Below are 17,707 nucleotides of genomic sequence, written 5' to 3'. Positions count from 1 at the left end.
TCTATTCGGTTCTTCTGATTGGACAATATAATGGATTTGAGTATTGGAGGATTGGTCAAGCTTCACGTGACATCACAATATATAATATAAATATCGTCGTTGTCGGGTGGAAACCTCGTATCTCCAAGTTTCAAATTTGTACGTTTGCAATGCAAAACTAACGGTTTTGGACATACAAGGTTTTCACCCGACAACGACGATATGCAACCATACTTGAAATCATGGAGTGAAAGTCCAGAAAAAACAAACACTCATTTAAACAGATACTAAAAAAAGATTACTTCTCATTATTGTCCACAGCTGGTTGTTGTTGGGTGGCTCTAAGTTTAGGCGGGCGTGGCGACCTCAGAACTTTTGTTCTCCAGCGCTACTAAAAATATCTCACTAATACTGGCCACAGGTCACAAACAGCTGAAAAAGAGTTTGTGTAATATAATTATCACCATTTGTGTGCTGGTTACTATATGGAGAATATTCCTCCACCCGTTTTTCGGGGGGCGAGCTGTCCTTTACACAATATCCACATACCAACAACAATACCGTGTTATATTTAGAAATGACACATTTAGATAGCATGTCAAAGTTGGAGCGAACAATGTGATGATACAGGATATTATATTAATAACTACGTAACTAATAATAGAACTGCAGGCCAGTGGGGGTTCTCCTTAGGGCCCAACTCAAATACAAATGTGAGCTTGTCATTATTGTCAGAAATTTTCAAAAATGTCAAAAACAAATGTTAAACTATCCAATCTACAAGCTCACAACGCAATCATACTGCAGAGCGCTTGCCTTATAGATTAGATATTTTCAGATATTTTTAAAGAAACGATGACTGTTTTGTGACAGTCAGTTTTTAAGTTGCTTGATTCAGTATTTATTTTAGTATTTTAGTATTTGATCATTTTATCAGGCATGCCTCCTTCCTATACCTACAAACCCATTGTAACTTCAAACTCAATTTAACAATGTTAGATTAATTGAAAACAAATGTCCTTGGTTTTGGTGACTGATATTGTTCTCCTTTTTTCAATTACATTTTAAATGTATGTCTATATGCTGTATATGTTTTTTCATAAAAGCGATTGAAAAACACAACCCACATTTGACCTTTCCTTGTACTACTAAAAATTTACTTTTTTTCTTCTTCTACTTCTTCTTCTTTTTTTTGCCATCCTCAGAACCAAATGAACCCTGACGGGTCCATTTGTACACTGTCAGAGTTAATTGAGAGACCTTCAAATTTCAAAGTTTGAGGCCCACTGGGCTAAGGGATGATATGCAATACTCTGGCGCCCTCTGGCGGCACACCATGCTCAGTGTCCCTGGCAGACAGGAGACGGCGGTGGGGAGTTGAAAGGTCACTGTGACAGTGGAAGCATCATGGCGGCTGTGAAGCACTCCTCTGTGGTGCTGAAGACTGTGAAGAAGATAGTGGTCCAGTTCTGTCCGTTTGAGTCCAATGTTCGATCCACGAGGTGAGGAGCGAGACGACTGAGTGCCAGAGGTGTGTGTGTGTCAGCTAAATAGCTCTGGTCCATCATGGCGTTAGAAGGAGGAGAAGGAGGAGGAGGATGGACCAGGGCTAAGAGTCACCCTGTGAATGAATGAATGTCAACAATCTCTAAACCATCATTATACTCTGTAGTACGACAGTGTTCCACGCAGAAAATATGCTCGTCATAATGCATTGTGAGCTTGTAGATCTTTAGATTTGTTCTGGACTGCATTGTATTGTAGTACCTAGAATACCCTCTGTTGTTGTTATTTTACAGGCTAAACTCCTGGCTCTGACAGGCTCCGAATGAACCTAATTCCATACATTTCATTTTCATGTATTCCATATTATATACTATGACCTGTGTCACTGTCCGTGAGCGCTCCGTTTGTACTCACCCAATAGCCTAATGATGAACTGCTGCGACTTGGTGTGTCAGCCATTGCCCTGTAGAAGTGTCATATCCATTCGAAGGTTACGGCCGAAAAAGTGTATTTAGTAAAATATATCCACTTTACCACGAGTTTGACACCGACATTTCCTCCAGTGAGCATAATAATTATGGGACACACCATGGGCAGGTGCGTTTAGGTTGGTGCGGGGCAATTAATGACACCTGTAGTCCTGTACTACCCTACACATTCTAAGTAGACCTACATGTTTTTTTTCCATATAATCTCATATTTGTATTATTCTTATTTTAAGCTTATTATGTTTATTTTATATACCGCATTCTTTGTCTTTAACAGTGTCTGAAAGAAACTAAATCAATCAATATATGGGAGAAATATACTTTCCCATATATTGGCCCTCCGCTGTTGTCAGCATCCATCTACCATTAGCCTTATTTTCACATTGGCTTGTATACTTAATTGTGCATCACCTTCGCACAGCAAAAATGACACAGCTGATCTAAAATACAACCGTTGTGGTGTTGAGAGCGTGTACATCTTGTAGATCTGAGCTTGTACATCTGCTACTTCAGCTGATTTCCCTGAAGGATTTTGATAGTGATTTGCACATTGTTTGTCTTGTAAAGTGGAATCGTCCTGTTATTACACCCATTGTAAGTTGTCATTGTCTCATGTATCATAACTTAAGAGCAAGGGCTGTCACGATTACACTGTTACTACAATCTAAGTTGACTATTCATTGTCACAAAAATAATTGCGATTAACGATTTAATTGTGTTTATTTGTGACATTGAACACCGGAACATATGCATACTTTTTTTGTATCAGGGGTTGACACTAAGGTCTCAGAGGCATTTTCCCGTCGGGCACAGGTCATGTTCTACTTGCCAAAGGTCATGCCCACTTGCCCGAAAAGTAAATCGTCCATTATAAAATGATAACACTTCTTTTACTTTCTGGGGCTGCGCAATACAAATGTCATATTCAATATTTATGCCAAATACCTACATGGCTAGTATGAATGATATATGGGTTCACACTTGTTATTTTATATTTTTAAGTGGAGCTCTGACCACGTTCAGGCGTTTAGCTAAATATCTTGTGTTGTGTTTATAGACGGTTACGTCCCCTCTCAAATGGGCATTGCCCCTGGCAGGTGTCAATGCCTGACTGACTGTATTGTAAAATGGTGTGTAGCAAAGTGCACAGGGGAGGGTGATCACTGGCACACTGGCATAAGTGTGTGTGTGTGAGAGAGAGGATTTTTCTTATAGAATATTAAAAAGAAAAACACTTTCAGTTAAATTAAGTCCCCTCACATCTGCATGCAAATTGGATCCTGCACATAATTCCAGGTTCATTCAAACTCTTAGTCTGAACTCTGACTGGAGGAGGAGTCTGCGACATTGGCAGGGGTTGTCCAATGATCATTACAATGTCCTGATGTAAAAGAGAAACTGTTTGAAACATTTTGATGTGGTGTCATAATTCACATTACGGAATAGTTCACCCCCAAAATGACTTTTTTTCTATTGATTACTCATGCCATGGAGACTTGAGTTCAATAATATTGTTTTGCATTCCCAAGACAAAAATGTAATAGTAAATGTACCCCCATTGATTCTCCACCCGGAATCAATGGGGGTACATTTATTGTAATGAAACTATTGTCTTAGGGATGCGACTAAAACATACTTTTTGGGGTGAACTCCTCCTTTAATGTTTAAGGTTGCTGACCCCTGATTATATTGTGAGTTATCTTTGTCTCTTTGGATAAAAGAGGACTGCAGGGCTTGACGTTGTTAACCCATTTAGGCCTAGAATTATTGAATGCTTTAACCAGTGAAAAATAGCAGATATACAAGCTCACAGCGCGGCACCGAGTGCCGCGCTGCGAGCTTGTAGATCTGCTATTTTTGAAAAACCATGATTTTTCTTTGCAAGTCTTTGAATATATCTATTTAAAAGCGAACATTTGTAAATCAAATATTTGCTTCTGGGGGGTCCCTGGAACAACATATTTTGAGATGGGGGTCCGTGGCCAAATACCTGTAATTTTGGGGGTCCTTGACATGAAAAAGTTTGAGAACCACTGATTTTAGAGGAAGGATTTTGAAGTCGGGTCAAAGATCGGGTCAAAGATATTCATAGACTTGCACACATTTTCACGATTTTTCAAAAATAGCAGATCTACAAGCTCGCAGCGCGGCACTCGGTGCCGTGCTGTGAGCTTGTATATCTGCTATTTTTCTAAGGTTAAAGCATACAATAGTGGTTAAAGTGGTTAAAATCTAATTTAAGTGATTTTGTCCATGTCTTGCTCCAGGGACTTCCTGATAATGGTGGGCTCAGAGAGGGCCAGGTCCACCAACATCAACTGTGAGGTCACCGCCCTGGTGAAGCACAACAAGTCAGAGCCTCTAGTCGACATCACATACGGTACGGCTTGTTTTGAATCTTTTCCCCTCCAAAAAAGCTCAACAACTTTATTTCACTTTAAAAACAAGGTTTATTTACAAATTAATGTTTTGCCTCAGTCAGAAATGACTATTTTATCAGGTTGAGATTTCCTCCTTCTCTGTGTTTATAATATGTACAGTGAGTGTGCATGTATGCATGTATGCATGTATGCATGTACCTGTATACATGTATGCATGTATGTATGTATGTATGTATGTATGTATGTATGTAGAGTGTGTCTCTCAGACTCCTTAGTCTGAGACACGTCTGAGACAGCATTGTGAGCTTGTAGATCTGCTGTTTTCACTAGCTTGGGTCCCGGGCAAACATCTTAATTTCTCGTTTTGGTCTCGAGCTAAAATAGACTTATTGTAACGGTCACCATTAACCGCTAGTGTTTACCGGTGTTTTACGGTTTTAAACGGTAACGATTAACTGTTGCCTATCCCTACTATGTATGGTACTATGGGAATATAGAGTTATTTAACACCCATCCATCTAAAACATCACACAGGTCTTCATCCTCTGCTGAACATTCTCCAACCTCCTTAACACAGAGATGTGTGTTTAATGAGTTATGTTGATCGGTCCACTCTGCTGCTAAAACATGTTAATGGCTTGTTCCAAACACGCCCTGAAGATCTACACGTCCAACTCCAGATAAAAGTCCCATCTGCTACATGCTCTCCATCTGCCTAATTGCCGCGAGTAGGATATTGAATTTGGCAAAAGGCCACAGGATAATTTAGTGCCTGTGTGTGTGTGTGTGTGTGTGTGGTCCGTTACTGCGCTTAAGCATACAGAGAATGTCTCTCTATCTCATACTGATGTGTATACATAAAATAAGATGGTAGGATAAAAAATAGCCGGTTGATTCCCCTGAAGAAGACCTGTAAAGGTTGAAATGTTGGGTTTCTCTTCTGTAAATAAATATTGGATCCAGGGGTCATCAATATGTCCGTACATGGACAAATGTGTCCGTGGCAAAGACTTGGCCTGGTCCGTGGCAAGGTCGAGATTTAGTTTTTACACACCATTTATTTTGATCATTGGACCCAGTTACTGAATTGCCGTCTCTAGGTTTTCCGGCACCTACTGTAGGCTCTCCTCTAAGGTAGCCTGACATCGCAGGTTCGAGTCCCGTACCCGACGATCTTCACTGCCTCTCCTCTCCATCTCTCTCTCTCCCTGTTCCTTGTATGTCTTCACTACAAAACTATAACTAAAGGCAGAAAACCCCCCAAAAATATCTAAGAAAGAATAATATGTATGACACTGATTTACTATGGTACATTACAGTATGTCAATTAGGACAGCGCTTCTCAAACAATTTTTTTTATCAAGGACCCCCATAACTTTGAGAGTTTATATACAAATGGAACAAGTTAGAAACATGTAATGGTAATTTAGGGCTAACTCGTGTGCTTGTTCAATCATTTTGTATTTGTGGCAAAAATTGAAATTTGACAGAAATGTCCAACGCATGGCGATGACCCCTGCAGGCGCACTAGCGACGAGTTTTGAGCTTGCACATCTGCTATTTTGGCTGTTTCTGAATTTGAATCTGGGAAAAGTAACCGTTTCGGACATATGAGGTTTCCACCCTATCTATGGGGCTGTTAAGTCTGACATCATTTTGTAGGCAGAGGAGAACTTTTGGGGCCAAAAGGCCCCAGCGCCCACGTGAATCTTTTTACTATTTTTACTGTTGTTGAAAGGAAAGTGGTAGGATTATACTTACTGTAAGTCATTATTTTTGTCTCGGATCTGTTGAAATAGCGAGGGACAGATATTGATAATAAATCTGCTTGGAGGTCTGACTACAAAATGATGTCACGGCTTAAAAGCCCCATAGCAACGATAGGTATTACGATCATGCATTGATTGTGTGTGTGTGTGTGTGTGTGTGTGTGTGTGTGTGTGTGTGTGTGTGTGTGTGTGTGTGTGTGTGTGTGTGTGTGTGTGTGTGTGTGTGTGTGTGTGTGTGTGTGTGTGTGTGTGTGTGTGTGTGTGTGTGCACGTGTGCGTGTGTTCGTTCTCCAGTGGACGGCGAGAGGCTGCTGATGAAGGGCGAGAAGCTGACGTGCAGTGAGATGTTCAAGGCCTTCCACTCCCGCTGCGAGGCCAAAGACCCACAGGCCAAAGTCAAAAAATAATATCAATATTTATCTCTGTGTGTGTGTATACTGTATGTATGGATGTTTATAATAAAACTGCTCTAAAAATCTATGTGCTGCAGTAGCCCTCCTGGTTGTGGTGGGAATTGATATGATACCGGTTTGTTAGATGGTATTCATTTTCTCTTTAATTAAAGGAAGGTTTATTTTAGTTGTTTTACATTGAGTTTATAGTAATCCTAGCTATAGTGTTTGTTCTCTCTCTTTAGTAAAGACAATATAACATTTTTTGGTCAGGATGATCAAATGGGGGTTGGTGGGTCTAATGGTCTAATGCAGTGTTTCTCAAACCTTTACATTTCAAGGTTTCCCCTTAACTCTTGACAGTGTACAAATGGAACAAAATTTGGTTCCATTTGTACACTGTCAGAGTTACAGACTTACAGACCCTGCTAAAGGAACCCACAGAGTCCCTGGAATTCACTTTGAGAACCACTGGTCTAATGCATTATCAAACTGAGAATTTTTGAGAATCTTTAAACTAATATTGGATCTTTAAACTAGGGATGCACGATTAATCGGGCCATCATATCAGTATCGGCAATATCGGCCATAAAAATACATTATCGGTATGGAACAGATATCAAATTAATTGATTGGGTTTCAGACGATATTTTGTTTTATAATATTCATATTTGGATGTGAAGCTGAACAAGCCCTTTGTGGTGATGAAGGCTGAAGATTCAATCATTGTTCTTTGGGGAAGCTTTTCAATTTGGATTTTTTTAAATAAAAATATGAAATTTAGATATTTGCAGTGTCATATTTGTCGATATACTGATTCCAATACACGATATATATTGCATTACAATATAATAATGTAATATGTATACAGGGGTTGACACTAAGGTCTCAGAGGCACTTGCCCGTCGGGCAAGTACAGGTCATGTTCTACTTGCCCAAAGGTTATTCCCACTTGCCCAAAAAGTAAATTGTCCATTATAAAATGATAGGTACGATTTTAATTACCGCTCAATTTAACACTTATTTCTTTACTGGGGCTGTGCGATAAAAATGTCATACTGTACCTCAATACTTACAAATCCAAATACCTACATAGCTATGATTGAATATGTCTATGGTTTCACACTTGTTATTTTATATTTTTAAGTGTAGCAACAGTAAAAACAGCAGATTATAGGTAAATAGTGCCCTTATTTTAGATTCCACAGACCAGAAGACACTGGCCGAGTTCAGGTGTTTAGACAGATATCTTGTGTTGTGTTTATAGACGGTTGCGTCGGCTTCTCAAATGAGCACTTGCCCTGTCGGGCAACCTGAAAGCAAACTTCACCTGCCCCCAGGTTTTATTTACCTGCCGGGGGCAGGTGGGCAAGCCTTAGTGTCAATGCCTGTGTATAGGTATCGGTATCGACAGATATGACCCTGACACGGATATCGGCCATAATGTCATGATCGTGCATTTCTACTGGAAAACGCAATCTACACTGTAAAATCTTCTAACTCGGAGTGCACAAGTTGTGCACTGAGTTACAGATCTGTAAAACGGTTCCATTTCGTACAGGTGGAATCCCAGGACCCCGGGCCGATGTGTGCGATCCAGTGAATTAAAATGTTTTGGTTCTGTATAGAGTAATGGTTTGTATGGGTGAGCGTTTATTGTCTGCCCTGATAAAAACCCAGATCATTCCAGCACGTGAGAGACCCGTTAGGCAAGCAAGCAGCCACCTCTCACACACTGGGCCTGCTGCATGTCATCTGGCACAAGCCTTCCATGGAACCTTTTACCCATTGAGGCCAGCATCTAGCCTAGTAAACGACCAACTTCCGTAATCCAGTAGGATTTCAGAAGGTTGGTCTAGCCTGATCCTAGCCTAGTAAACGACCAACTTCCATAATCCAGTTTCCGGAAGAGGGCGGTTTACAAGGCTAGCCTGCATCCCTGACACCACCACTTTAACCGTTATTTTTATGCTTAAAGGGGCACTCCACCACTTTTCAACCTATGTTCATATAATTGGTCCTCACTCAAAAATATCTTCTTTTTTTTTTTTTCTCAGAGGAGGGCTGTGGGCAGGTCAGAAACCCATCGTCTTGTGACATCATCGATTGCCAATCCAGCTTATAGAAACTGCAGGCTTTCTATTCCTGAAAAGTTGCAATTTTAAAGTGGAAGCCATTCTCGCGATAATAAAAATCTATTTTTTTTTTCAAAAATATTGATTACAATTTTTTTGGGGAAAATGATGATGTCACAAGACGATGGATTCTGAACTTCCCACAGCTCTCCTAGGAGACTTGGACTGAGTAGAAAGAAATTGTGATATTTTATCATGAACATTAGTGAGGACCTATTATATGAAGACAGGTTGAAAAGTGGTGAACTACTCCTTTAACTATTAAAGAAATGGCAGATATACAAGCTCACAGCGTGCACTTCAAGTCCCACGCTGTGAGCTTGTAGATCTATTTTTGAAAAATCATGAACATTTTTGCAAATCTTTGAATATATATATTTATTGAAGTGAATATTTAACTCAAATATCTGCTTCATGGGGGGTCCCCGTTACATAATATTTTGAGATGGGGGTCGGTGGCCAATTACATATAATTCTAGGGGTCCTTGACATGAAAAAGAACCACCTCCAAAAACCTTGGAAGGACTTTGAAGATATTTATAGAATCGTGTCAAAATATTGAAAGACTTACACAAATGTTCACGATATTTCAAAAATAGCAGATCTACAAGCTCACAGCGTGGCACTCAGTGTATATCTGCTATTTTTGTATAGTTAAAGCATAAATTAGTGGTTAAAGTAATTATACATCCCAGGTCTTAAAGGGATTAATAGATGGGACTCTCTAAAAAAAAAAGAAACCTTTTACCCATTGAGGCCATCGGAAATGTAGTCTACTTACCATGGTCGGAGGAGTAGTAGTGTAAATAAACTAGGTACATTTACTTAAGTTGTATGGGCAGTCCCCATTAAAGCAGTGTACAGATTACTAGACATTACTTATTATTACAACAAATAATATGATTGTGAAATGGAGTTTTCTGCATAATGTGCACTTTTAAGTCTGTTTCTCTTCCAATAGGCCTATTTGTACTTGCTTGACTTCTTTGACTTGTAAGAATATGTCTGCATTGTGCGCTAGTACTTCTTAGTTTATAAGTCAAGGCTCATCATCTGAGTAGCCTACTTTTCTCCCACCACTAGCTGATCCCTGAGGACGTTGCTATGCTAAGTTCCCCTTAACAACCAAGAAACCAATCACAGTGCGAGCGCGCGTCCCCCCGGGCTATGAGATACCAGGTCCTCCCCATGCCAGAGGATACAGTGAGGTCCCGGCCTGTGATTGGTCGGTGGCGCGGTGCGCCTGTGGGGCAGACGGCTTTTAAGGCAGTGCGTGGAGCCCAGTGTGGAGTGAATGTGAGTGGAAGCCCTCATCTGTATAGGCTCGGACCGAACGCCAATTAATATCATTATAAACTTGATAGAATATACAGAGCGCTGCAAAGATGGTGGAACAGTTTGTTGGGACGTGGAAGATGATCTCCAGCGAGAACTTTGATGACTACATGAAAGCAATCGGTAAGACTATGAAATAGGAATTAATAAATAAAAAAACGTTATTTGAAGAAGGGACATTTTTACTTTTGGATTCTCCAGAGCGGAAAAAAATTGATTTTTTTTCTCCCTCTTGGATATAATAGCCTATTTTAGAAAAATCGGAAGAGAAATTGTTGTCTTGGCTTATTAAAAAACTTTAACAGCTTGAAGTATTAGATTAAAATAGAGCAAATTCACTTGTTAGTCTACCTCTGTAGCCTATGGTTACGCATTTTACGCATGTACAAACTAATGCATTAATGTATCAATTTCATCCAATATAACTAAATTATAAGCATGTACAACTGGAACCAAATTGAAATGAACAGGACTTTTACAGTGTCCATGCAAACTGCAGCAAAACATTAGTTTTACATTGTTTCATTCGTTTTTATTATTTTATTTTGTCAACTTATTTTCGCCCCAATTTCAGTTAGTTTCAACCTTTTTAAAGTGCATTTGCTAATTTAATTATTTATTTTATTTTATTATATCTTTTTTTCATGTTAGTTTGAGTTTAGTCTTTAAAATCTCAAGTTTAAAAGTTTAAAATCTCAGACATTTAATTATCTTTTAATTTTTTATTTATTTTATTTTTTGAAAATAGCAAGTTAACAACTGCTGTTGTGAGCATTGTGCATTATTTCCACAATTCCTTGAGAAAAATATTACTGACAAACTAAGGATATTTTCTCAATGGTTTTAGTTAGTGTGAGTTAGTTTTGTAAACACTCACACAAAACAGTTTCAGTCAGTTTTTTTCTTTTTTTTTTCTTTTTTTTTTGTGTTTGTTTTGTACAGCCTAATGTTTTTGGTACATGTCTCAATGCAGTAATGTGTCCCCCTCCTCCCCCCATGCAGGTGTGGGCTTCACCACCAGGCAGGTGGGCAACCGGACCAAGCCCAACCTGATCGTGTCGGTGGACGAGCAGGGCACCATCTGCATGAAGTCCCAGAGCACCTTCAAGACCACCGAGATCAAGTTCAAGCTCAACGAGCCCTTCGAGGAGACCACCGCAGACGACAGGAAAACCAGGGTGGGTTTCGTTCACTCGTTGACTCAAAGTATAGGCTACTGCAGGGAACGCGAAGAGAATGTTAGAGAGGCAGGGGCTGAAAATTCGAAAAGGGCCTTTTCGTGAAAATATCGAAAATAGCAGACCTATTTTCGGTGCTTGATACCACACTGAACTAAGCATAATCAATTTCATTCCTGACCTCCAGGCTCGGCTATTTTCGGTGCTTGATACCACACTGAACTAAGCATAATCAATTTCTTTCACCATAGTAAAAACTGCATTCATGGTCTGGAGAGGGCATTTTTACAGACAGATAAAAGGGCAGGGGCTCAAGCCCCATTTGATGTCTATGTGTGCACGTGCCTGGGCTACTGTAGCCTACTTGAGTACAGTACTTTGAGCTACTTTTACTTGAGTCTGTTTTTCCATGATTTAGTTCAATGACTTGTACTGCACTACATTTCTCAGGCATTGGGAGAAGTAGCAGTAGCGTCAGTTCAGCAAAAGCTAGGGTATGGCAAAGACGGGAGTCCTCATGGAAAAGAGGCATTACATTTTGTATAAGTAGGCCTACTCAGATTCAGTTTTTTTGTAAAAATACAGTAGGAATATGTCCATTTTGCAATTTAGCAGTTGTGCTTTATACTTTTACTTCAATATAAGTAACCTAGTATATTTACTCAAGTACAATTTTAAGGTACTTTTACTTTATGTGAGTGTTTCCATTTTTCATTGCTGTATACTTCTACTCTATTACATTGCACAGGACAACCTTACTTTTACTCCAGTACAATCATTGAAAACTTTAGTTACTTGTTACTTTGTAGATTTTGATTACAGACATACATTAATCAGTTAGGCTACGCACTTTTTATACTTATCTACAAGCTGATCTGCAAGCTCACCCCATCTTGCATTGCTACAAATTGTGAAATTAGATTTGGTATAAAATAAAATAAAAACATTTTGGAAAATATCAGTACTTTTACTTTAGTACTGTAAGTATACTTTGATGCCATTACTTTTGTATTGAATACAGGGTTTTACGTACCTTTGTACTGAGTACAGGCTTCTACTTGTATCTGAGTACTTGTTACTCCACGGCTGCAGGTTTATGAATTATGATGGTGATTCTTCATCATAAATAATGTTCTCCATATCCTCTCCTACAGACTGTGGTCACGATGGACAACGGCAAATTGATTCAGACACAGAGTTGGGACGGCAAAGAGACGAACATAGAGAGGGTGGTGACCGATGGAAAATTGATAGCGGTGAGTCACAATTGAATTCCATAATTTACAAATACAGTAGACGGCTAGCATACACTGAGGATTTCACTCAGTGTTGTTGGAAAAACACTTTTCCATAAGGTTGATCTTGAGTGCTTGAGTGCTAATTGATCGATTGTTGATTTATTTGATGTGTTTTGTAATTTATGGAATAGACTGTTTGATTGTGACATTCTTCCATCACGTTTTTTAATAATAAAGTGTTATCTTGTCCAATCTGTATGGTAGTGCATGTACAATATAACGTACTGTATCTAGAACTGGGGTGGTTGTGTTTGGTCTCATTGCTATTCTATTGAGAAATTCAGATCTAGGGAACTTTGACACAATCCCTGTTTCTGATACGACACAAATTTGACCTGAAGGTCAAGATTAAACCTTTCCCCAGAGTAAGCAGGCAGACTCCAATAGCCCAGTGGTAAAAAAAAACAAGAATTGACACAGTCAATACATAAGCTGGTGAAATGGTGAGTTAAAAAGGCAGGGACTTTGAACAGTCTATGTAAAATGAGTGAGGGTAGAACACAGAAATAATGAGAAATATAAGACAGGTAATGTTTCATAGTTGTTTTTTTATTGAAAGAGTCGAGCATTAAAAAAAAAAAAAAGAAAGAAAAAAAGACCAAAACGAAATGTCAGCACTTGCGCAGGAGCAATCCAGGGTAGAACAGTAAAGTAAAAAATAAAAACACAATTATAAGTCAAATTGATTTTAAAACATGTCTCTCTGTCCGTCTCTCTCCCTCCCCCTCGCAGAGATGCAAGATGGGCGACGTGGTGGCGGTGAGAACATACGTGAAGGAGGCGTGAGGTGGCGGTTCTCCCCTCCCCCGTCGCTGGAACGCCAAGGGCTCAGTTCAATGAGCGTCAAAGTGACAGCGTGCTTCCCATTCCTTTATTTCTTTTATTATTATCTTCATTGTGTTTCTACGCCCCCTTGTCCTTACACACCATTCATTCTGTACCAAAAAAAAACAAAAAAAACATTTGTTGTGGTGATTTGAATAAATAAAAATAAAAAATGGTTTCAAAGATGATTGCCATGTCTGGATTTAATGTTTTATTTTTATGGGGGGGATTTATGTTTGGTTGATTGAATACTTTATTGGCAGGTTTGTTGACAGTACAGGTAGTACAGATTAGGATAACACATGCTTCCGTTGTGTACACAATCTATCAGGGTCTATAGCTTCTAGTGAATCATTCACTTTTTAAAACTTAAACGCTCTATTCTTAGAGAAACTGACTGGAGTCCACTCAGTTCCTAAGTTCTAAGCACGTAAACTGTACTTGGATCACTTTTTCCCAGAACTCTTGTCAAATCTCTTCACCAAAAATAGCCAATCTACAAGCTCACAAGGCGACGCATTGTGAGCTTGTAGATTGGCTATTTTTGGCTACTGTTCCCCCCAGAATATGGATGCTGGGGATCCAAGTGGTTAACGACCATCCATATCAAGTACTATACATATTTTTTATTATTATTAAGATTTGTTTTTTGGGTCTTTTTATGCCTTTATTTGATAGGACAGTAGACTGACAGGAAATGGGGAGAGATAGGGAATGACATGTGGCAAAGGTCGTCCGGATCAGGAATCGAACCAGCCACGCCAGCAGGCATCATAGCCTAGTATGTGGTATGCGCCTGGACCACTAGGCCAGCGGGCGCCCCAGTACTATACATATTTTGATTTAAAAATCATTCTAACTCAAGTTTTTGGCAGGGTCCACGCCACAATTATAACCACGACAATGGTGAATGAATGTAGGTACAGTATAGTTACTGTATATACTGTACTGGTGTGGATTGTCCAGTGGACAAACCCACTCAAGGACCCCTAAGGGTTCCCCGGTTCAACGTGGGGGTCCGGGGAACCCTTAGGGGTCCTTGAGGGGGTTCCAGGCTTAGGCACAGTTAGACCACTTAACCATATTTGCTTCAGCTATTTTAAGCTCACACCGCATCATGTGGCTATTTTCGACCCATTTAGAAAAATCTTGAAAAAATTGTGAAAATCGACGTCCCTGGCACCAAATCCTTTTACGAGGGCGGAGGGCCGGAGGGGTTCCAAATAGAATAGATATCAATTTGGGGGTATTTGAGAACCACTGTTTTAGGCCTTATAGCTTCTTCAAGCATCCGTTATTACAGCATGTTTGTATTTTACGAAGCAGTCTGCATTCTTCAATAATTGTCTCGGGTGTGCGCGGTGAACGTGAAATCCTCCTCATGGTTTGAAAGACAAAACGGTTTCACTTCAGGTCTGGAGAGCGACAAGGACACACCCTGTGCGGAGGGGGGCTCCCAACTAGGAACACGAGCGTGTTTTTCAGACGTTACTAAACAGAACCATGTAGAGAGGTCAGTGAGGAAATGTTAGCCCCCCCTCTGGGAGGACATCTCACATTTCCCATCTCACACGTAAGCCTGTTGGCAGCCGTCCGCGTGCGGCGAAGCTGGAACGCAAAACGCATTGTGTCCTCATAAGTGAACCTGCTTTGGCGACTTCTGGTTAAGTGTTTGGGGAGGGGAGGGGTCATTCCCGTCGCGGCAGGCAGCCGCCACACCACGGCAGGAAGGGGAGAGAGGAGGATACGACTGATTGGCCCTAATGACCAAAACAGCTATACAGACGTTGTGGGCCAATCGGCATTCACGGTGGGACAGTAAGTAGGCCAGAGGGACAGTGGGACAGAGGGGACAGTGGGACAGAGGGGACAGTGGGACAGAGGGGACAGTAGGCCAGGTCAGAGGGACAGTAGGCCAAGGGGACAGAGTGGACAGTAGGAAAGCCAGAGACACAGAGGGACGTTGTGTCTCTGACCTAAGATGACATAAGACACATAAGAAATAAGAAGCTGCATTCAAGTTTAGGAGAGTTTGCAAAAGGCAATTCTCTTGAATGCTGCCTTCAGGTATGACGTGGAAAGGGCGGCATTTGCATTTCTTTCACCATATAGTGAAAACTGCATTCATGGTCTGGAGAGGACACTTTTTTACAGAGGGGTAAAAGGGCAGGGGCTCAAGCCCCCTTTGATGTCTATGTGTGCACGTGCCTGACACCGACCATGGGTCTAATGGGCTAATACAGGGTTCCCCAATTAGTTTTCTCCAAGGGCCGAACTATGTCTAGGGTACCAAGCCGAGGGCCACAACATTGCAGGGGGCGACGGTGGCGTTCCCACTACTCCAGCGACAGTTTTCGTCGTTGTCGGGTGAAAATCTTGTAAGTCCAAAACCGTTCGTTTTGAATTTATCATTTTAAAAACGATTTAAACTAGTGAAAACAGCTGATCTACAAACTCCTGTTTTCACTACTTTTGTGCGACAGCCTTGTATGATTTGCGAAAGAACGTACACATTTGGAGATACAAGATTTCCACCCGACAACGACGATATACTAGTGTTGTTGCTGCTCTTATACCACCATTATTACTGGAATTGGTGTGGGCCAGACAGTAGCCCCCCGCGGGCCGCCTATTGGGGAACCCTGGGCTAATATGTGTCCATTTGGAATCTCCTCAAGGAACCCCGACGCCCCCCTGGGTCGAACATGAACCACTGCTCTAGTCTGGTGTGTCAAATTAATAAATCTTCATGTGGTTCTATTAAAACAACTTTAACAGCAGGAGAGCTGCTTGTGGAACAATGCACCTTCCAATTCGGCAGGGTAAACAAACCACTCGGCCAACACAAACAGCAGCCTTTTCCTCAATAAAAGCGAAGGCACGGTGTGAACCCGTTGCAACTTCCAACACACAGATTACCACATTGACCCCGGTGTCCCTATTTTGGGGGTCAAATACTTTAGAAAAGTTTCAAACTGGTTTTCAAAGATTTTCCAAAAAAAAAAAAAAAGTCTTTGTGAACCAACGTCACTAGCAAGGGCAAAGGCCTAAGGAAGGACACAACACTCCTTGAGCAAGTGGCTTTAATAAGCTCTGAAGATCCAGGCAAACAGACAGCAAATAAACAAACAATAAGTGACATCAACAGGAGCCCAAACATGAAATTAAGGATATAAACAGTAACCGAGTGACACTGACTTAAGTCCAAATGTATGCATGGGAAACAAACAGTTACCAAGTGACAATAATAAGGTACACACAACATGGTCTTGTGTGTGGCTCTGACTCTGGACCGAGCCTCCCTGCGACAGAGAACACAACAAATATTTTGGTACCTTATCTACTATTAAGGAAGGGAAAGTCAGATTCTCTGCCCAGTTTAGGCACACGCAGATCATATCTGTATAAGTTTAGGACACAGGGGTCCTTGAGGGTGTACCCAGCAAAATGTGTTACAATCAAAAACAGTTTTACCACTTTAACTGTAGTATCAGTAAGCTGTAGAAGTTTGAAGTGTGAATTTGGAATACATTTGCAAAGAATTTAAATACACAAATATTGTATGGGGGGGCCCTGGCACAAAATATTTTCACATGGGTGTCTGTGGCCAAGTACAGCGACACCGCAGCTACACGGCAGCGCTCTGGAAAAAGTTCTGTAGGTATAACATAAAAGCTGTATGATATGTGTCTTTTGCAACCAGAGAGAAAAGAACATTGTGACTGGCTGCTTCATGTATTCCGCAGTCAGCACACTGTTGATTTAAATGAAGGTGAATGACTGATGGGGTGCATGGTGCTGGTGCTTCACTGGTAGGAAGCCAAGAGCTTAACGCTGACAGGCCTGAACTCCATGCAAGTCCAGCAAAGACCTTTGAAAGACAAACAATTCAAGTGATTTTGGGCAGAGCAGATGTGGAAAATGGAATCATGTTGCCTCAGAGCATGGGGTTACTAGGTTTGGGGTTTGGGGCTAGGGTAAGGTTTTGGGGTTATAGGGTAAGGGTTTTGGGTGGGGTTGAGGTAACATAGACATGCTCCCGGGGAATAAAGCAGAACCACAGCACTTTGGGACAGATTCCTTCGGCCTGGGAGCACCGGTATAGACAAGTCTTTAAGGCGCGTGCCACATAGGTTCTGATGCCTGACAGACAGCTAGATAGATAGATAGATAGATAGATAGATAGATAGATAGATAGATAGATACCTTTATTATCCCAAGGGGGAAAATCAGTTGCCCAGAGGCAGCACAGCAGTATAACTGTTATTTACAAAGTTACAGAGAAGAATGAAAAAGATAAAAGAAAAAACAAGAACAGAGTACAGAGTACAGTAAGTACAGTAAGAGCAAGGTACAACAAGAAAGGGAACAAAATAATATATATATACATAAAGTGTCCTAAAGCACAACTATCAATATAA

At 40.7% G+C, this 17,707-nt stretch overlaps 2 protein-coding genes across 2 annotated transcripts; both read left to right on the top strand.

The window, feature by feature from the left end:
- The first annotated feature begins 1,363 nt into the window (after positions 1-1,363).
- On the top strand, positions 1,364-6,603 carry mrpl53 (mitochondrial ribosomal protein L53). Its single transcript, XM_080735209.1, has 3 exons — positions 1,364-1,481; positions 4,241-4,353; positions 6,418-6,603. The coding sequence occupies exons 1-3, from the start codon at positions 1,387-1,389 to the stop codon at positions 6,528-6,530; spliced, it is 321 nt and encodes a 106-aa protein (XP_080591335.1). The 5' UTR covers positions 1,364-1,386; the 3' UTR covers positions 6,531-6,603.
- Positions 6,604-9,931: 3,328 nt separating this feature from the next.
- On the top strand, positions 9,932-13,474 carry fabp4a (fatty acid binding protein 4a). Its single transcript, XM_080735722.1, has 4 exons — positions 9,932-10,108; positions 10,988-11,163; positions 12,318-12,419; positions 13,194-13,474. The coding sequence occupies exons 1-4, from the start codon at positions 10,036-10,038 to the stop codon at positions 13,245-13,247; spliced, it is 405 nt and encodes a 134-aa protein (XP_080591848.1). The 5' UTR covers positions 9,932-10,035; the 3' UTR covers positions 13,248-13,474.
- Positions 13,475-17,707: the final 4,233 nt, after the last annotated feature.

Source organism: Nannobrachium achirus (genome assembly GCF_963921795.1).
Source record: "Nannobrachium achirus genome assembly, chromosome: 10".
In the NCBI taxonomy this organism is placed as follows: Eukaryota; Metazoa; Chordata; class Actinopteri; order Myctophiformes; family Myctophidae; genus Nannobrachium; species Nannobrachium achirus.
Note: the sequence above shows the minus strand (reverse complement) of the source record. Positions and strands in the feature narration are given on the sequence as shown.